This window comes from Crocodylus porosus, unplaced genomic scaffold (assembly GCF_001723895.1).
Source record: "Crocodylus porosus isolate Cpor-Errol unplaced genomic scaffold, CroPor_comp1, whole genome shotgun sequence".
NCBI classification, from domain to species: Eukaryota; Metazoa; Chordata; order Crocodylia; family Crocodylidae; genus Crocodylus; species Crocodylus porosus.
In genome coordinates this window covers 11,207,605-11,228,482 of record NW_017728928.1, presented here as the reverse complement: position 1 = coordinate 11,228,482, position 20,878 = coordinate 11,207,605, and the positions used below count along the sequence as shown (strand labels likewise).

Sequence of the window (20,878 nt, the reverse complement as noted above, 5' to 3'; positions counted from 1 at the left end):
AACTAGCTGGGTGCGTCTTTCCATTGTAGCAGCAGCATTTGTCACGTGAAAGCTATTATATCACCTGGTGCCTTCTGCACCGGAGATCAGGAATAGGGACCGGAGACAGAAGGGAGGGAGAGGAAAGAGAACAGGAAGGCCTGTTCTTTGAGGTACCAGAGAGGGTGAGGTGGCAGCCATGGCTGGATCTCCTGCTGTCCTCAGAGTCCCCCAGGGAGAAGGACAGGGGATCATCATCTGATGCAGACATAGATTCAATGCCCAGCTTCAGCAGAGCCTTCTTCCTCTTGAGGATATGACTTTGAGTCACCAGGGGGTCTGAATGCAGAAGATCAGGGACATCTAAGATACTGTCGCATGAGGGCCAGTGCTTCACAACCCTGCGGGACAAAAGGGTGATGCAGTCATGAGCTCTAACCCCCAGGGCAAAGGACATCCCTTCCAAGCCTTAGTGGCCACAGACTTTTGGAGTGAGACCATTCCACGGTTCGCCAGAAACCGTCTTCCTGACAGTCTGGTCATCACTAATGAATTTTCCATCAGCAGCCTAACCACTAGACTGTTTTACAGACATGTCCCTTCTGCATGAATCTCATGCTTATGATATGTTTTCCCATGTTCTTTCCATGGGCTGTTGTCTCATCCCTGTGATGGAGGAACAAAGCGACCTCCACCCCCAAAAAGACCTTACTGACATCAGTCTCTCTGCAGTCATACCTACCTGGAGGAACTGATTGGGACAAGAACCTGTCCCCTGTCCCACCCCCTCTGCTGCAAACGTACCTTTCATTGCCCAGCTCGGTGAGATTCTCCCGGGTGGAAGCTGGTCTCTTACTCACAAGGGACCCCTGAAAAGAAGATGATGAGCATGTTCAGAGGAACTGGGATGGGCCCTGGAAAGCGTGATGTCTGAGGGATGTTCTGAGAGCTGACCAATTAACCCCCCACAGGAAGCTCTGTCTTTTGAGAAGTCGTCTTTCTGAAACCAGTTGTGTGTCCATAAAGACATATCTCACCCGGTACGACAGCTTGAGAATCAAGGAGATGCACACACATCCACCCATACGCCCCCAACCTCCAGGGGACATGGAGTTCACCTCTCCATCTCTCCCCAGGAGAGGCCACTCTACTTACACAGCTGATGGAGCTCATGTCCATGATGGACTCCATCCCTCCTGGTATGGACAGGAAAGAAGAGCTGCCCAGATCAGAGCGGTCAAGGCACACATCCATCTCCACGGTCTGAGTGTCCTGTGCAGGAGGGTCAGGGTCCTCCACAACCACCTGTCAGAAACAAGAGGTCAATTGGAAAAGCCCTGGCCAGATGCTCCAGTCATATTAGCCGTGGGTCTAGAACTGGGGTCAAGGGATTTTGCAAAACAAATGGTCATTAGACAATTCAGATTTGTTAAACAAACGGAGAGGAACAGGTCAGTTTGGATGCATTTTCCATCTCAACAGTGTTTTGTAATTGCCCCAACATCTCAACCAATGTCTTTTCCAGCTTTATTTGTGGAGTGGGGCAAGGGTTGTAAAAAAATTTGATTTCTTGTTCCAATGGACAAGTTTCTAAACACTCAAATACTCTAATTTTGGAGGAAAACTGTTTCCCGCACAGGTGCCCTGCCTCTTTGTGCCAGTACATCGCCCTGTCCCTGTGCCACTAGCATATTTTGCAATCTGTCACAGGCATACACACAAGGCTTGTGCAAAGTGGCTAGTATTCACTTTGGATTCAGCTGATTCAGGGGACAGTGATTCAATTCGGTGACTCAAATCACTGTTCCGAATCAATTCGGTCAAATCTGATTTGGAGATTCGGAGGCTGCCAAATCTCCAAATCAGCCAGGCCCATCGCCCCCCAGCTTGGTAATGACTGCCCCCCACACCCCAGCTCCCAGCACTTGGGGGGGGGGAAAAAAAGCCCCAACTCACCGAGTGCTGCCGGGTGGGGGGGCGATTCCCACTGCCCCTCACTGTGTGGGGGGCTCATGAACCCCCTTACCCCCCTGCTGTCCCACCCCCCCCATGGCTGCCCTGCCTGCCCCAGCTCTGGCCCTTTAAGAAAAAACTCAAAAACCTGAATTCACTGGTTCCTGCCCAGTGGGGGGTGATCCCCGCTGCCCCCCACTGCCCTGTGCTGCAAGAGGTGGTGTGTCTACATGAGCCCCCCAAGGGCCTGAGGCCAGTGCAGGAACTGGTGAGTTCAGGGGGGTTTTTTCTTAAAGGGCTGGAGCTGGGGCGGACAGGGCAGCCATGGGGGGCGGGGGCAGTTGGGAGATCAGGGGTCTCATGGCAGAGCTCCCCATGCAATGTAGGGCAGTGGGGGCAGTTGGGATCACCCCCTCCTGGCAGCAGCCGGTGAGTGTGTGGGGGGGGGGGGTTAAAGCACCAGGAGCTGGGGCATGTGGGGCAGCCATGGTGGGGCTGGGGGAGTAGGTGGGGGTTGAGGGGGCTGGGGCAGCAGGCAGGGGATGGGACCTGGCAGGGGTCCGCCCATGGTCCCCTCCCTCCTCCTCCAGCCCCCCCTCCCCTGCGCCTACTTACCAGCTCCAAGTCTGTCTCCAGCTCCCTGCTGACTGCCCAAATCACCAAAGCTCTCCAAATCTTTTCCGAATCGATTCAGAGAGCTTGGAATCAGTTCAGACCTTTTTATTGGTCTCCTGATTTGATTCGGATTTGGAGATTCAGCTACCGAATCGGGTCAAATCTCCGCCGAATAGAATCAGCACCTGAAGTGTCACACAGCCCTAATACATAGGCGTTGGCAAGGACAGACAAAAGAGCACGTGCGCCAGCAGAGGGCATGCACAGATAAACTCTGACAGGCCGATACTAAAAGTTAAGGCAACAATTTAAGTTGGCTTCCAAGAGAATGCCCCTTGAGGCCTTATCAACTTCATGGTAATGGCATTAAGGGTCTCCAAAATGTCACCCTTGTGCATGCTCTGAAAGCATGCTGGAAAGGCTGCTCTGAATCTGTATCCACTGGTTGCTCTCAAACACGCTGGAGACCAAGTGGGTACTGAAGAGCATCTGATGAGCATCTTCACTGACGTACTTTCAGATCTGGAGTATGCTTGTAGACACAGGTGGAAGGGGCCCCTTTAGTGCCGGGGCTCATCATTACGGCCAGTGTGGGAAAGCCCTAAGTAACTGGCAAGCTGTTATTCCCTAACTGAGGTTCTGGAAGTCCGATCTGCGGAAGGACTACACAGCTCCTTGTGCTCATTACAGAAATTCCTCTGTAAAATTTCCAGTTTTGTTCTATCCTTAGATGTAAGCATTAGGGACCGGCTCCTTTGGTTTCAGTTTGTATGGCACCTTGTATAAAGTACTTGCAAGCACCTATGCTTGAAACTCCAGGGTGGAGTTCAAATAATTATACAAATACACATAATTATAACTCTGTCCTAAAAAAATACAGAGTATTGTAGAGAGGGAGTTACGTATAAATCTCTGTTATTTTCAGGAAAGCTGGAGATGTGTATACACACACACACACACACACACACACACACATACACACACACGCACATATCTATACACACATACACAGACACACACACATACATACATATACATATATGTATATACAGATAGATAGATAGAAAATTCTCAATTTTGATGATTTTTTAAATTGAAATTTTGATTTTTTTTTATTTTTTTATTTATTTATTTTTTACCAAAAACACAAATTTCATCTTGTTCTATTTTTCTATCTAATTCCAACCAACCCTAATTTTCCACTTCCTTTGACTGTGTGTTTCAGGCTACAATGCCTGTAAAAGAAATAGCAATATTTCAAAGAGTATCTTTAAAACAGATCAGAGGAACAGAGTGCCCTTGAAAAGGGATCAGATAGACAACTTTGGAGACTGCAGTGTGCTTTTAATATTTAGTCACAAAACTGGGACAGAGCAAGGGTCTTCACCCTGATCGTGCCAAATGTCCCCTTCTGTCACTTGATGTGGGTAGAGAGGGATCTTTGGTGGGTGATGTAGCCGGTGGGAGGAGGCTGTTGGGACACGGCAAAGTAGTTAGTACCTGGCTGTGGGTTTTCCTGAAGATGAAGGCGAAGAGCATCTGGACTGGAAAGACCGTCAGAGCCACCACCATCCCCACAACTATGCTCTCTGCCGTCACGGAGGTCTGGCTCCCGAGGGGGATGCTGGGAGACAAACTCGTTAGAGGCAATAAGGTGGAAAAGAGAGGAGTTTAGCATTAACAGTTACAGAGCACTGGAACGGGGGTACCTGGTACAGAGATGCATTTTGCACCTCTGGGGACAGAGCTGTCATACAAAGCATCCCATGTTTGCTCAACTCCTGACTCTCCATTCAGGTTTGGATTTTCCACAGAGTTTAAGGGAATTAGGTCCTCAAATCTCACTGTGATCCAGGGAGGATTTAGGTGCCAAATGCTGCTTTGATGCTTCCATCACCAGTGACTTAACCCCTGAGTTTTCCCTCGGCTCTTTCTCCATACATCCGATCCCTCCCTCCCCCTCACCTTGCATGACGCACGGCTGCGAGACCCCGCCTGGGAGGAGCAGGACTGCCCAGGGACCCACCTGGAGCCTTCCACTCCAATGGCACTGTACCAGAGCACACAGGCAGCCAGGAAGAGGCACGCCGCGAGCAGGCAGCAGGTGATCCTCTGCACCCGGGTGAAGCGGCTGCGGGGAGGGCGGCCCCAGACTGAGAGCCACACGTGCCAGTCAGAAAAGCCGAGGCGCAGCTGGGCGAGGAACACCCGAGAGAAGCTTCTCAGCTCCTGGGGGCCTGAAGGCAACGTAACGGGAACACTCAACCAGACCTTCTCCTCCATCCTGGGGGATACTTCCTTTTTCCCTCAGGCTCTAGTGGCCTCTTCCATGGTCATCAAGACCATTCTTCCTCCCCAGTCACCAGCCTAAGTTCTCGCCCCGCTGTTCTCTCCAGCAGCCCCCTCTCCACCACTATTCATATAAATTTCTTCATCATAGTTTTGGGCACCAGCACCTCTGTCAAAGACACCTAGGCTTCCACTCCACCCCACCCCAGCATAGATCATCACCTATGGTCAAACTCAATGTGTAGCTTCTTGGACAGGGCCCTGGACTGGGACCCCTGGGTGCTTGGTGGGGTCTTTTCACAGTTCCCCATAAGGCCTGTTGTGGGGCCTTGGGCAAGGAACTGCCCTTGTCTGTGCTGCTGCCTCCTCTCCCCAACTTGGTTTAGTTAGATGATGATGACAGGGACTGTCTTGCACTAGGTATTTGTATAGCACCAAACACAAAGGATCCTGGATAGTTAATATAATAATGGTGGTAAGTGGAGCACTGGGCTTCCTTTAGACTAGACCTCCATGGGACAACACTCACATGCAGCCAAGACCACCTTTTCAACCATCCCTTCATTCTTTTCATTTTCCACCGACAACCAGTCATCCACCAGGAAGAAATACATGTTGTCTGTCTGTCTGTCCCACACAATGACATGTTGCAGGTACCAGGAGGGGTCCAACCCTGAGGGTACAGAGAAGACAGGAGAATTAAACAGCTGCACTTCCAATCACCAGTTCTTGATCAAACTCAGGAGAGTTCATGCCAAGACACATCCTCAGCTGTGTGAATGCTGCTTGCGAAATCTTACTGGCAGCAGGAAAGCCCCATCAACGCAACATGTCACACACCCAAGCTAGGCCTGGGATGTGGTGGGAGCATGGGAAGCAGGTGATGTTCAACAGTCTAGATTGCCGTCATAAAATCTCAACAGCCCTGCCAGGTGCCTTACCAGTGTTATCGTGCCAGATACGGATCTTCCAGATCTCCCCCAAGTTTGCATTTGTCTCCACCTGGAAAATATCATGGCTGTTTCTCTGGAAGGCCCAGCCTTTGTCCAGGTGGCGAGAACCACTTTTATTCAGTCCGTATAAGCTAATCCCGATATGTGCAGTTGTACCTGTAGAGAGATATGAACTGTGATAGCTTACGTTGTGTCTGCTGTGTCCACTGGAGGTCACTAGCTTGTCCTCTCCAAACCACACTTTACTCCCAACAGCTGAAATAACAGGTGGTTTGGTCTTTGGTTTCACCCAACAAAAATGCTATCAAACAGGGTGATGCAGAGTTTGGTGAGGGAGGTTCTGGTTTCTCTGATCGAGGGATGAGTAAGGAGGGACTGCCATCCTATCATGTTTCCAAAGTAATTCAGCCCCAGGTTCTCCTCTTTCCTCTGTACTCAGTTATACCCCGTCCCCATGGACATGACTTCACCAATGAAACCCACCCTGGATGTGAGAAAGCCCATCTCTTCTGGCTCTCCTCTGCATGTTCCTTTACTTTTGGGCTTTTTTTGTCTTTTTTTAAAGCTCCTTCAATTGGTGTCACTCTACAGGTACTGCGCCAGAAAGATGAAGTTCCCAAGAAGCTGCCGCTTTTAGGATGCTTTCATTTCAACATTTGATACAGGACTGCACAGCCCCCTGTCCCTGCCCATCACTATACCTGATCCTCTTTTCCAGCCAGTCTTCACCATTACCCAGTACTTGTACCTCCCGGGCTGGCCGCAGCGAGGGATGATCCCCACTCGGGTGATGTCAATGTCATCCAGCTTGTGGGCAATCAGCACCATCACCAGGTAGATGGAGAGGAGCACACAGCAGGTGATCACCACCAGCGGTGCCTGTCTGGAGCGCTCACTCTGCAATCACAGTTTTGGGGAAGGTAGAACCACGGGGGAAGCTGCTTCTTGGGTTAACTGCCCAGCCACCCCAGGGAGATGCAAAAGCCACAGGGTGCACCTGTGCCACCTTTACTTACATGGCAATTCTAATATGGCCATCATCCATGTACCTGGGTACCTGCACTCCTTCAGTAGCAGAGTGACTGTGGATCCTACCAATACAGAGCTATCCCCCTTTGGAAAAGATCTCAAAGAACCATCAATTATGCAGGACCAGAAGGGAATAGTTCCTCAGAGCTCCTACATTCGGTCACAAGAGAGCAGCTCACTACACAGCTGGAGTCACAAGCTCATGGGCAGCAGCCAGCATGGAACTGCAAGCCTGGCACTTAACTCAAGAGCAGCCCCAGCTTTCCAGAGACGTGACCAGACGTTTCAAGCAGGGGAAGTGATCAAGCAAGATGCCAAGACCAGACAGCGCCTGCTACCAACAGAACTGGCCTCAGCTTTCAGTCGCAGGGGGAGACTTTATTGCAGGCCTAGCTAAGACTCAGCTGCTCAGCATTTCACACGGGGGTCTTCCCTTTCCTTTTAGGCATCTCCCCTTCCCCCACAGGGGAATTCAGCCCAGTGCAGAGGGTCAGCCTGAGGCGCACACACCATTTAAGCCCCAAACCAAACATGGCAGGAATAGGCACAGCTGCTCTCTGGACCTCAGCTTGGTCTCCTTTGCCCGTGAGCTACCAGTGCCCTTCCTTGGTATTACCAAGTTAGCATAGGATATCCTAAGATACTAAGTTACTAAGATATCCTATGCTAAGATAGTAAGTTAGCATAGGATATCCAGTAGATGGAGAGAATGGCCTCTGTACTGGCCTCAGCCAATGGACCCCACGAGTGTGGGATATCTCTGGGATACAGGATGAATTTCTCCCTCAGCAGTCCCTGTAGCAAAGTGAGTTGTGTTCCTCCTGCACGGGAGCTGGCGAGCAGCTACAGGACATCCAGCTGCGTTCAACTAGTTCACTTAGTTTGAAGACAGAGCTTCCTGGCTCTATGGCTCCCACCACAGCTCTTCACACATGGGAACCCCCACCCGTGTTGTCAGGCTCCGGTGATAATCCACCGGCGAGTGCACATGACAAAACTTTCTCTACGTACAAGCCACAGAGGCTGCTGATAGACTAGAGCAGGAGGACTTTTTTTGACCTGGAGGGCTCCGAGTCCATCCTCAGAGCACCGGCCGAGATGGCACTCATCAGCATTACACCACTGGCATGGATCCCAGCTGACCACACTTCCTCGCCTGGCTGGGATGGGCTGCTCTTTGCTTACCGGGGGCAGGAAGACGATGCTGTGCGGCGGCACAAAGAGACTCGCTCCGAAGACGGTGAGATGTTCGGTCAGACACACAATCTCTTTCTGGCTGGTAGCAGCTGTTGGAGTCACGCCTTCTGTGCTCCACTGCATGCTGGGGAAGTGGAAGTACTGGCAGAGACTGGCAAAGACAGTGATGGCAGCAGTAACAGGTGCCCGGGAGAAGAGATTGGTGATGTTGACATGGTAGTCCCAGAGGGTCCTGTTGAAGCTGTGGCTGGAAAGTGGAGGTGATAGCAATGAGGCAATGAGCTCACAGCTCCGCAGCCCCCATCAGCCCAAAGAACCTCAGTGGTCCTTACATACTGGAGATCCAGGGTCACTTCACCCACCCCTGAAGTGCCTCTGGGGTGGGATGCAGAAGCTGTTTGACAACATACAGGTACACTGCATGACACATTTGGATGGGAAGCAAAGGGGAGCAACTCACAGCGGGGGGCGGCGGGGGTCGCTTGAATGCTCAGGGCAAGTTCCACATGGTCCCACACTGCCTGGGGGCTATTACCACCCTTTGTCTGCCTCTTATGAACTCACCCCAAACTCCCGCTCCCCGCCCAGCCTCAGCACTCCTATTTCCTCCCTGATGCCCCCCGACTCAGTGTCAAACACTGTGGACCAAATGCACTGCACCACTTGTGACACAGCCCCTTAGATCCTTGTCCATTCCTACTCTTACACTGGACAACACCAAGACAGCCGGGGTCTGGGATACACCGTGCAGCACAGGTAGAGAGAGACTTTGCAGCTGTGTGGGCCTAGGTTGTGGTGTCCAGGCCCATGCCACCCAGTTGACCCTGGAGAGCAATGTCTCACACAACATGTCGGGTTGTCAAAACACAGACCTGGGCATTTCCTTTGGTGCCACTGATTGTTCCTGCTTTCACCACTCTCCATGTGCTGACTTCTTTTGAGAACACCCTTGGTGCCATGCTGGGGCATGCACCACTGGGATCACAGATGTTTCTCATGGACACACATTATTTCCTTCCCATTACGCATAGCCTCAAACTCCAGGGAGTGACATTGCTGGAAGAAACCTGCAAATCCCAGTGTAGCAGATGGATGGACACTTACGGAGATGAAAGCAGGATGGTGACTTCCCTGCTGCTGTCCCCTTCCAAGCCACCAGGAAAGATCATTTCTTCCTTCCAGGCATAGTGCCACTCACTGGGGAAAGGCATGTGGTGTCCATACAGATGGACTGAGGGCTCTCTCTCTTGGCTGGGATCAAAACCTGGGAAGACATGGCTAGGCACTCACAATGGCATTGCAATATTTAGTGCAACCTGCAGTTGTACTACATCTGGGAGAAGGGGGACTGCATGGTCTGGAAGAGCATAGAAGTTAAGAGTCCCAAGGGCCATTTTCTTTGCATGCATTGGACTCCTGGGCTTATGATGCAGACAAGCATTGATGCTGGGCTTATGATGCAGACAAGTCGAGGGACTCTCCAAACCCAGGTCACTCATGGAACCCATCTACGCCTACCACTGCCCTGTGCTGGATGGAAACAGCTTTGCCTCAGGGCTGTGGTGGCCACATCCATAAAGGGACTGGACAAATTATGGGAGGAAAGGGGTATCAGTAGCTACCAAACACAGGAGTCAGGGGCATGGCCTCTGAATCAGAACTTCCTAGACTTTAAATGCTGGAGGCTGCAAGTGAGAGAGGAGCAGTGGGGAAAAACCCTGGTCAGACCCCAGCTCACTCTCCCTTTCAGCATCCTCTCTCTGCCACTATGTGACACAAGCCTATTTGCTGTGCCATGGGGTCAAGTTTAAGTCCATCATGAAAAAAAAATCTATAAGCTTCTCTTTAAAGGGAGGCCTCTAAGGACACGTCAACTGATCTGGCAACTGAAAAGAAAACAGGAATGGGAGTGAGGTCAAAGGTTAATAACAAGGGGTCCAGAAGGGGACCCTGCACAGAGCGCACAGGTCAGCACCCACTGTCCCCTGAATGAGTCGAGGGACTGTGTGATGCAGGACACTGGGCAAGATGGACCTATGGTCTGACCCAGTAAATGGCAGTTCTGGTGTTCTTACAACAGACTCCGCAAACCCTGATGGACACCCAGTGGTGTGTGGACACCCAATGGACACCCAACCTCTGACTCAGGTCCCAGAGGCCTGTATTTTTAAAACTCCAGGGCCGAGCACATTATGTTGCATAGGAGGGCTTAGCTGAGGGCCATTGTGTCTCTGTGCTATTGAGACAGTTATGATCCCAGAGGCAGGGAACTCCTGCTCCCACCTAGCTGCATGAAGGAGGCCAGCTTGACCCACTTCAGACCAGAAGAAGTCTGGCCTTCTCATTCCCTGCCAGCGACTCACCTTCCTGCACCGTGACAGTCATGTGGAGGTGCACCCCTGCGGCACTTCTCCCTGCCGTGGCCTTCACCGTGAGATTGACCGATTCTCCAGGAGGGATGAGGATCAGTGTTGGAGGGGAGCTCTGCAGCTCCTGCTGCTCCATTGGTAGCCTCAGCCCAATGGCTGCCTCCCCAGACAAGTTGTAGACTGGGATGGGTGCCCCTTCTGGGGTGGTGAACTCTAGGAGCGCCAGATGGGTGGAGATGGAGGAGTTGGCATAATAGTTGAATGGGAAGGGGTTGATGGAGATGTCCATGAGGACCTGTACCACCTCCTGGCTTCCTGCCAGCTGCCCAGCCACCGCACCAGGCAGGGAGAAGAGGCAGTGCTCTGCGGGGGCAACACACAGCAGGTTGGGAGAGTTGGCCCTCTTGCCCTGCATGTGGATCTCTGAGACAGACAGCAAAAGGGTCTCCTCATTCAGGACCCGGGACCTCATCAGGGACTTCATCAGGGCGCAGGTGAGATTGAAGGCAGACAAGGCCACGCTGAGGCCAGAAACCCCAGAGAGATGTGGGTGAGGGGCTCCATCCAACGCAGATAATAAGCTCCCTGGAAAAGAGATTGCACAGGTCAGAGGCTTCCCCCCCATCACCCGTTTCTTCCTCAACCCTACATCTCCATTTCTTAGGGTGAAGAGCATAGAGCTCCTTCACCTCCAACCTGAGAAAGCTCTCAAGAAAGACAGTCTTATCCCATCTGGGGGCAGAATATTGTTAGACTGACCAGGGACTTGTCTGCAGCATCCATAGCTGTGAAGCCAATGTCTCACTTCAGACAGAGCTGGCCTGCTACTGGCTAGCAGGATTTGAATTACACCTTGACTCTTGGGGGCGTTTAACACTAAGTTAAACCGGTTCATTGATTAACAAGTCCACCTAAGTGACCCCCACCCCCACGTTATGATTTTCAAATCTCACAGGGGGGCTCTCATTTCTTATGGGGGGGGGCGGGGATCAGTCCCCCAAGCTCCCCTGTAATTCAGACCCTGCTGGCTACCAAGTCAGAGAGTTATTGTAGCGAGAGTCATGGATCCCAGATCCCAGGGGTAGGGCCCTCTTCCTCCCATCTTCCCATCCTCCAGTGTGGCACGGAGAGTGTGTGGCTTACCCAGGATCCCCAGGATGCAGCGACCTGCAGAGGTGGGCGTCTCATGACCCTCCTCTGTCTCCGCACTGATAACATTGATCATTCTGTGGGCTGCTGCCAATGTCATGGCCCAGCTCTCGGGACTGAGCTCTTCTGGGACTGCCTGAGGATGGGAGAAGAGACCCCAGGGTCATAGTCCGGCAGATCTGCCTGCCTGACCCTCAGGGAGAAAGCAAGAACCCAGCATGGCCACATCCCCTTGGATCTTGCTCTTCTATGGCTCCCTTTCAGACCTGTCCCCCCTGCTCCCTTCTAGCTAATCCAGCAGTGGTGCTTAGACAAAACCCATTGCTGCAGTTTCTCCCTGGCCATACCAGCCCCTTCTTTCTCCCTGCACAAGGGAGTCAGTCCTGTCTGCTCACTTCTTCATCTCCCTCCCTTACCCCAGCATATCCCTCCTGCTCCCCACTGACCCTGCCAGAAGGTGTCCACCCTATGTATTGCCATCTTTGTCCTCTCCCTGCTTGCCCTCCCTTGCTGCTGGGAGGAGTCTGGGAGGGACTGGGCTCATAGACTTCCCCTTTCGCCCATTCCAGGATTTCCTGAGGAAACCATCTCTGAGCAAACCAATGGCCAGACCCACCGACCAGCACTTAGAGATCCTTCAGGGCCATTTTCAACCCAGCACAGTAGGAAAGCAGACACAGATAATGAGAAAGGTGGCAGGTCCTCTAGGAAGAAAGCACATTGCTCTGGGTGAAGAACCTGTTTCCAAGACAGTGGCCAGGATCATGCACCCCGGCCAGAGACAGAAGGCAAAAGTAGGTCCTACCACACACTGCTGCAGTGCAGCACTCAGCTGGGCCACGTCCTTCACACTGGAGATATTCAGAGATGCCACCGCCATGGTGACATTGCTGCGGATGGAGATCCGGTCCCTCAGCTCCTCCTCGTCCCCCTGGCTCCCCGAGTTCTGGAGCACAGACAAGAGCAGACCAGGCCCCTCAGCTGGGCAGTGCAGTGTATGCATGCATGTACATGGGTGTTTGTACAAATGGGTGAATGTTGAGTACCTGCAGGTGTATATGTCAGGGTGGAAAAGGTCTGTACAGCCCTTACCTGATTCAGCACAGTGATGAGGGCCAGGGAGTATGGGATCACCTCCTGGGGGTTTCCCTGCTGGACCATGCCCCACAGTTCTGACTGGCTCTTGTTCTTCAGCCAGGTGGTGATGGTGAGGGATCCTGACGGGAGGTGCGGCATCCTCAGAGTCAGGGTTCTGCAAGGAAGGACAAGGGAAACAGTTATCCCAGGGACACCAAGCACCTGCCCCCCTCCCTGTAGCTGCCATGGGGAACAGCGGGCCATGATGGATGGAACCAGGCCACGTTCCAGTCCAAAGCACCATCCCAAGACATTACTACTGATTGCCTCTCTGATCTTTCCGTTGGTCCTAGCTCTGGGCCCAGATTTCTCCCCAAACACAGTCAGGCCTTGAACCTTCCCTGGACATGCCACACACTCACCGATTCAAGGCCAAAGTCTTTGCTCCTTGCGAGTCCTCCAGCTCAACCAAGACGTTGACCATGGACTGACTGCCATTGGCACTGGCAGGCAGGAAGGCACTGAAGGAGGACTTGACCCCTCGGTAGAGACAAAACTGCCAGCAGCGCCTCCCATCAGAAGGGCATGTTTCAGCAATGAGGGTGTAAATCAGCTGCACCGGGCTGCTGTCTTCATCCACCCAGCCTGAGAGTGCAGGGGAGGGGAGGCAGGGATAGAGAGAGTAGAAATGGGAGTCCTGGGGGACCTCACAGTCTGATCCCCAATTCCTGCTTCTTGGGTTCCCTTCATGCCATGACCTACAAGATCCCGCTGTCCTGCAGCCCAGCGGGTTCCTCCTACCCCATTTGGCAGGCCTTCCCACACTTCCAGTTCTGTACTCTCCACCTATCGCATGCAATCCCTACTTGCTCTGCAACATGAAACACCATCTCCACATCACAGTCTTATCTAAGCAAGAGATGGAGACCTGTAAGCCACTGTCAACCCTCCCAAATCTCCATGAGCACGTCATCGGCTTTGTAAACCAGATCGCTTATTCTTTCTGTATGCAGAGCTCAGATCCACATCTATCCCACAGTCAGGCCTTCATATGCAATGCCATCCTGTCAGGGTGGGTCCACAAAGTCTTTCCCACTCTCCCATTAACATTAGCTAAGAGGCAAATTTCCCACTTCTCAGTTCTTTGGTATCTGCAGGTTGTTTCTTCCCCTGTCCACAGCTGCCCAAGGGACACCCTGACGGATCAACTTTGGCTTAGTAGAAATGGGCCTGGAACGACCCTGACCTGTGCAGTGGTAAGAGACAGGAGTCTCCAGGAGATAGAGGTCGTGCTCCGGTCTCAGCATGCAGAGCCCACCTCGGGGAGGGTGATTGGGGGTTAGAGTGATGCTGGATCTCCCCTGCAGCTGCCCGCCGGGCTGGAAGACTGACACTGTGAACGTGTAATTCACCCCATCCCGCAAGACCCCTTGTCTGATCACCAGGTCCCGGTTTGAGTCCCCCGTGGAAGTGGTCACGTTGTCCAAGGTCAAGCGTTGCCCATCTGAACTCTGAGATGTCCACTTGTACTGTGAGGGTCAGAGAAAGGCTAACAGTAAGATAGTAGCCCTGACAATAGGGCATTGGCATGGCCTGACCTCGCTGGCCTGGCTTGGGGAGGGAAACAGAGGATTATTAATATCCCATACCCATGCTTCAGTGCCTGTCATCCAAGCCTCTCAGAAGCCTTACAGACTGAGCTTCACAGCCTCCTGGAGGCATGATGAAGTAACACCATGCCTAGAAGGAGGCATATTTAGTTTGCTGAGAAGGAGCTTTAAGACTGGGGAGCATGACAACCGTTTTCAAGGATTTAAAAGGCTACCATAAAGAAACTGGCCTGCTGGATTTAAACTGCAACAAAGCAGATTTAGATTAGATCTCAAAAAACCCCTCCCTGACTGGCAGGACTGAGACAGAATGGTAGGACAATGAGACAGCACACCATGACCAAGCCAGGTGTGGAACCTCCTTCACTGGAGGTTTTCAAGATGAGCTTGGGGTCACATAGAAATAGCACATCATACATTTATGCCAGGCTTTGGATTAGATGACCCTCCAGATCCCTTTCAACTCTGATTCTATATTACATATTGGAAACTGAGGTTAAATGAATTGTTCGGGGGTCACATGGAGTCAAGTATAGAACCCATGCGTCCCGATTCCCAGCATCCTTATCTAAGAGTTTTGCTCTCTAAATCATCTCCCTGACCTGCTTCCTCAACAACACTCCTTTTCCCCAGCGGCTGTGGCAACTCCTGCAGTGGAAAGGGAGCAGAATCAATCCCGGCCCAATGTGGCCCCCAGGGATCATCTGAGATCAAGCACCCGGGTGGCCCTGGCAAGTGTAAGCCCAGACTGACTACATGAGCTCTGGAGCCTGTAGGCTAGGGGCGGGCGATTATTTCGGGCAGAGGGTCACTTACTGAGTTTTGGCAAGCCATCGAGGGCTGCATGACAGGCAGCGAGGTGCAGAGAAATATTAGTTTTCTAAATTTTTTAGGGGCCCTGAGGGCTGGGGAGAATGGCCGGCCAGCTGCATCTGGCCCGCGGGCTGCATTTTGCCCACCCTTGCTGTAGGCGTTTGGAGTCTGACATCGTAGTGGGGGGAGAAGCTTTGAAGGGGGAAGGGTATTAAAAAAAATCAAAACTAGAGCTGTACAAATAATACATTTTTGGACTGGGGGGGTAGACTGAAGAAAAACAGGGGAGGGAGGCCAGGATTTAGTTTGGATCAAACAAAAACAGATTTTTGTTGGCAAAATTAAAAAATAATTTTCTTGGCATCTACTCCAAATATTTCCTTTCCCTGAAATAAGGGCTTTGTTTGGTTTTCTTCCCTTGCGTTTACCCTCCCTTTTCATCTGGGTCCATTTGTGAATGAAAAATGCTAGGAAGTTGGGCCGATTCATTTTGAACATGGTGAAATAAAATGTTCTGGCATTTCGAAAATGCAGCTTTTCCCCTTGGGAAATTTGGAAACAAAACATCTTGGAAACAGTTATTTAAAATATTTTTAAATATTGATGTTTTGGTCTCTTTTCATCCAAAACCACGCAAATTTGATGTTTTGGTCCCTGCACAACATTAATTTCCCCATAAAATTACTGCTTATCAGGTCTACACCCACACCAAATGCAGGGAGCCTCCAATCAGCAGGAGATGGGTGTGTAGGAGAACCTCAAAGGGGTCTGTGATAAGTTGGTCTCACCATGGTCCTGTTGTCACAGCTCTCGCACTGTCCAAACAGTGTGACATGGATGCTCCTGCTGACTTCGTAGCTTGCCAGGGCACTGCAGGAACGGCAGTCTATGCTCACGGGTAGGATCTGGCCAGGTTCAATCCAGACCTGCAGGCACAAATTGGATGCAACCCACCACAGAAAACAAGGCCCATTGAAGAGCAACCCATAGGAAACAGAGCAGACTCAATGCAGTAGAAAGGACAAGCCCCTGGTGCACAGAGAGTGAGACCTCAGCACAAAGGAGGGGAGACATGAGCTCCTGGGATGTGACAAGATGAAACTCAAGGGAGGGACCTGGTACATTGGCTGGAGTCAGGAGCCTTTCACAGGGCATCTCCAGACACTGGATAGACATGTCCAGTCCTAAAAGGATGGGGATCAACAGTCACTGCAATCCATGAGCTTGAGCACCAAATCCTGTGTGGCCCCAAAGACAGGTTAGGGATTTAAAGGGGGACCTCTGGGATCTCAGCCCACAGCCTCATCCTGAGAAGAAGGCAAATGCCTCCGTGTCACAGCAAACCCTTTCCCCAGTGGACTTGCTGCACTGTCTGCACCTCACCCTCCTTCCCCAAAGAGCTCCATAGCCTGAGCAGGGCTCGCCTGGAAACTCCCCACTTGAAGCTCACCATCTGTGCCACAGAGGCTGGCTCCTTCCCAGGCTTCCAGATGGTGAGAGTGAAGAAATAAGTGGTGGCTTTACATAGCATGGCACGGGGAACCGTGATGTTGGCACCAGCCTGCAGTGGAGGAGAGGCACATGGTGCTGAGGATGCGTTCTGAGAGAGAGAGAGAAAGAGACCTGGTTAACTCAAGCCCGGGCCCCTGTTCTTGACCTCCTGCTGAGGAAAAGGAAGGATGAGGAGGATAGATTAGGTCATCTAACCCCCAGTGTGAACTGTGGATGCGGGTATGGTGGAAAGAGGAGGTGGGGGGCTTGAAAGGGTGACCCATTGGTGGGGTTGGACTTACCCTGCCTCCTACTCCATTGGAGTCCAGCTGAATCCCTCCAACCTAATGAGCATCTCACCCACAGCATTCGGAGCCCCAGTCCCATGTGGAGAGCGCTGAGAGAAGCCCCTTGTCCCACCCAGCTCTAGAAAGGCGTGTTGCAGCCTGGCACGCTTTCTGATTTCTTTTGCCTACCTGAAGTTCACAGGTCCAGTGATACTGCAGAGAGGTGTCTCCATCCATCCCCATGTCAGGATCATACGAGCTGCTGCCATCCAGAACCAGATCCAGCTGGGCTGACCAGCTCCTCCATGACCCACCTCGGATGACTGGAACTAGCTTGCTGGGGATCACGGTGATGTCTAGAGAAAGCGCCTGGGCCAGAGGGGTGTGCTGCAAGGAGGCGGTGAAGCGCAGGCAGTGAGGGCCGATGTCCAAGGAGAGCTTGGGGAGGATTAGGGATGGGGTGAGAACATCCACGTGATGCAATGGGACCAGGCTGGCCTCATCCAGGCGCTGACAGCCGGGGCTGCGGAACACCTCCCACCGATACCGAGCCCTGTAGGCCGTGCACCCTTTCAGGTCCACGCTGGCTTCAAAGTAACTGGGGCGGGATTTGGGGATGGTGGCAGGTGGCTCCATAAGCCTCAGCACAGGGCTATCGCACTCTAGCTCCTGCACGGTAACTGTCACTTGTGCCAGCACAGAGCTGACGTCATTGTAGACCTTCACCTCCACCGAGAAGTCACCAGGCTGGCTGAACTGGTGAAATGCCCTCCAGTCCCTCCCTCCATCAAGGGTCTCCTGCAAGTCCCCGAAATCCCACTTCAAGCGGAGATCACTGCCACCCACAGCCAGCACGTTGAACATCACCGTTTGATTGACGAAAGCCTGGGTGCCATTGGTAGTCAAGGTGGCTGCCTCTATGGGCATTTGCAGGGGCACAGTCACCCTCAGAGAGGCTGCACAGAATGGGTTGCTGGCCTCTACTCGGATGGTGAGGTTGCCCTCTCTGGGTGGCATGTACCCCACCTGCTGACCTGCTGCTTTATAGTCCGGGTATCCAGGCAAACAGAAGGTCCAGAAGAAGGTGACGTTCTCCCCAGCTCGCACCACAGCGGTGAGCACCAGCTCCTTGTTGGCCTCCAGGACAGCTGGGCAGCAATCCAGGAGATGAAGCCCCCTCACCTTCTCCACTGCATGTACCACAATGGATGCTGTCTGCAGGCTGACGTTGTTGAAGGCAGATGCCAGCACTGGATGATAACCGGCCACTGGGAAAGAAGAGCGATGGACCCCTCCAGGGACATCCAGGCTGAACCCCAGAGTGGGGAAGTCAAGGGCAAAGGTCACATTTGTGCCTTTCAGGGTGTGCAGCCTAAAGAATACCCTGTCATCAGTACACACACCCTCCCTGTCCACTTCCATGGTCAGCCCAGCCACAGGGTCTTGGACGGACACAGGATATGAGGCTGCTTCCTCGTTGATGTCATTCCAGGCTCGAAGGGCTACCTGGTAGACCCCAGCTACCTTGAACCTGCAGGAGATATTCTGTCCATGGAAGATCTGCTTCTCCTCCTTGCTGTGCAGCTGCCACTCCCACGTGATGTCGGAGCCTGTGGCCGCTGAGCCCCAGAACTGTGTAGATGTGTCTGATTTCAAGAAAAAAGGGAGAGTGGTTCCCTCCACAGTGAAAGTCACCCCGGAAACAGGCTCCTGGACTCTCAGCTCTGTGGAGCCATTGCTAGATCCTAAGACATTGGAGACTGTGACGAGCACCAGCTTGGAGCCCAGAGTGGAGAAGGTGTAGGATAGAGATGAGAAGTTGGTAAGCAGAGGCTGTACACGATCCTGTACATGCCAGGAGTAAAGCAAGCCAGTCCCAGAGGTCACCAAGACGGTGAGGTTCACTGGCTTCCCCACAGCCACGCTGTCAGTGGCCGTGTGGACCCTCACACCATAGATCCTCTCCACCACCTCGAGGGGAAGGCTGCCGGACACTTCTCCCAGCGCATTCGCAGCTCTCAGCTCCACCAGAAGTTCCCCGCTTTTGTTGTAACAGAACATGAGCGACTGTCCTCTTGCAGCCAACATTTGGTGCAGCCCTTGAGAAACGGTCCACCAGAAGGAGATGTTGGAGCCCTGGGTAACCTCAGCCGTTACCATAAAGGGCTCAGCAGCCGCGACGTACCTTCCCTGCACCACGTTCTTGCTGTGGATCTGAACACCCTGGACTCTCTCCTGAATCTCAATAGTGACATTTGCCTTCTCTGCGCTCACTGAGTTCTCAGCAGTGACAAAAACCAGGAAGATGCCGGTGGACGGGAAGATGTGTGAGAAAGTGGCAGCCCCCTCCTCAAAGTCACATGGTTCACCTACAGCCCAGAAGTAGTGAACATGGTCCCCTGCAGCCAGAGAAACTTCAAAGGTGACCTCTTGTCCAGCTTCACCAACTGGTTGTTGAGGACTCATGGCCAGGAGCCTCACTGGGGTCAACACTGCCAGGGCAAGCGATGCGTTCCTCCGGCTGACCTGGTTCTCCCCATTCAAGGTGACGGTGATGTCTCCAGCTGTGAGATATGTATGGGAGGTGCTCTGACCCACCTGTGGGGGAGAACGGTCCCCAAAGTCCCACACAAAGGTGGCAACAATGTCCACGGGGACCTCCGCTGTGAAGAGGTAGGAGGTGGCCAATGCCAGAAAGTTTCCCGTTTCACCACTGTGGTGAATAGTGATGGTGCCAACCACCCTCTGAGCCGTGATATCCACCGAGGCATTCTGCCGGCTCACCTTGTTCCACACAGTGACCGTCACCTGGTATGAGCCGCTCTCCAAGTAGGTGAATGTGATTTCTGGAGACCTCGAGGGCACTGGCTCTTCACCAATGCCAAAATCCCAGTGGTACTGATACTGGTGCTGGAGGTCTGGTGCTGGAATCACTTCAGCCTGGAAGGATAGGGGCTCCCCTAAAGCTACGGCCAGCGTCAGCGCTGTCAGCGTCACCGAGTGGATTCGATCTTCTACGCAGATGGACATCTGGCGAGAGGCAGTGCTTACCGTGCCCAATACGGTCAGGTTCACTTGGTAGGTCCCAGGTGCTGGGTAGCTGTGAAGGACTGTGGGGTCACCATGTCGGACCAAAGGGGTGCTGCTATCTTGGAAATCCCAGCAAAATTGAACCCCTTTCCCTGGCCCTGTCACCACTGCCTGGAATTGGGTTATCTCCCCACTGGGAAGGCAGATGGGTGCCAGGATGTTCGTTATCTGGAGCCTGTAAATCTCAGCCACAGTGGAGACATGGGCAGAAGAGGCTACATTGTGAGCTGTCACCATCACTGTGTAGTTGCCTTCCATGGGAAAGGTGTGAGAGATGATGCCTAGCGACAGGTTGCTGTAGATGGACCCATCCCCCATATTAAAAGACCACCAGACATCTGTGCCAGAGTCCAATGTGACATTAATAACTGTGGCTAAACCAAGCTCAGTTGGTCCACTGGAGGCCAAGTGGAGACCCATGCAACGATCGCTGACCATAACAGCCACGCCAGACTGTACCTCACTCAAGCTGTTGTTGGCTCGGAGGATTACATTATACACACCGCTCTTCCCAAAGCTGTGGCTCACCAATGAATTCATTCCTTCCTGTGTTGGTGATCCATCACTGAAATCCCAGGAGTATATGATGCCATAGGGGGTAGGGTAGGGTTGTGCCTCAAAGCAGATAACCTCATTCACTAGTGGGTAAGTGGGAGTCACCAAAATTGCCACTGTAGTTATGGGGATGACTGCCCGGACTTTAGCCACCTGCTGAACTCGATCAAATTTGTTGACAGCCTCTGTGGTCACCAGGTAGTCACCTGTGGAAGCAGAAAAGACATAGCAGGGTGGAGTGGTTTTGTGTGGGAGCTGGATCTTCTGCAATTATTATACCCAGAGGAAGAAGTCATCATTTTCATGGGGCTCAGTCTGTTTTTAGTCACTTGCACATTCATGATGCCATCCTCTCTCTCACCTCTGCCCTTCTCTTGGTTCCCTCCTTTGTCCCCTTTCTGCCTTTTTTCTCCTCTGCCTTT

General features: G+C 52.5%; 1 protein-coding gene across 3 annotated transcripts in view; it reads right to left on the bottom strand.

The window, feature by feature from the left end:
• LOC109315040 (polycystin-1-like) overlaps positions 1-20,878 on the bottom strand; it is a 56,125-nt gene that overhangs the window by 15,720 nt on the left and 19,527 nt on the right. For all 3 annotated transcript variants that reach the window (XR_002102415.1, XM_019542503.1, XM_019542504.1), the window contains exons 16-34: positions 17,001-20,662; positions 16,484-16,633; positions 15,822-15,959; positions 13,857-14,139; positions 13,033-13,255; positions 12,626-12,785; positions 12,339-12,479; positions 11,528-11,669; positions 10,379-10,969; positions 9,120-9,279; positions 8,004-8,262; positions 6,491-6,686; positions 5,778-5,945; positions 5,366-5,509; positions 4,574-4,784; positions 4,048-4,171; positions 1,135-1,284; positions 784-848; positions 157-380 (exon numbers count right to left, since the gene is read on the bottom strand). Coding sequence is in view for 2 of the 3 variants with exons in the window: in XM_019542503.1 (XP_019398048.1) it covers positions 157-380; positions 784-848; positions 1,135-1,284; positions 4,048-4,171; positions 4,574-4,784; positions 5,366-5,509; positions 5,778-5,945; positions 6,491-6,686; positions 8,004-8,262; positions 9,120-9,279; positions 10,379-10,969; positions 11,528-11,669; positions 12,339-12,479; positions 12,626-12,785; positions 13,033-13,255; positions 13,857-14,139; positions 15,822-15,959; positions 16,484-16,633; positions 17,001-20,662 (7,191 nt within the window). In the remaining variant the exon portion in view is untranslated. The remainder of the gene's footprint in view (positions 1-156; positions 381-783; positions 849-1,134; positions 1,285-4,047; positions 4,172-4,573; positions 4,785-5,365; positions 5,510-5,777; positions 5,946-6,490; positions 6,687-8,003; positions 8,263-9,119; positions 9,280-10,378; positions 10,970-11,527; positions 11,670-12,338; positions 12,480-12,625; positions 12,786-13,032; positions 13,256-13,856; positions 14,140-15,821; positions 15,960-16,483; positions 16,634-17,000; positions 20,663-20,878) is intronic.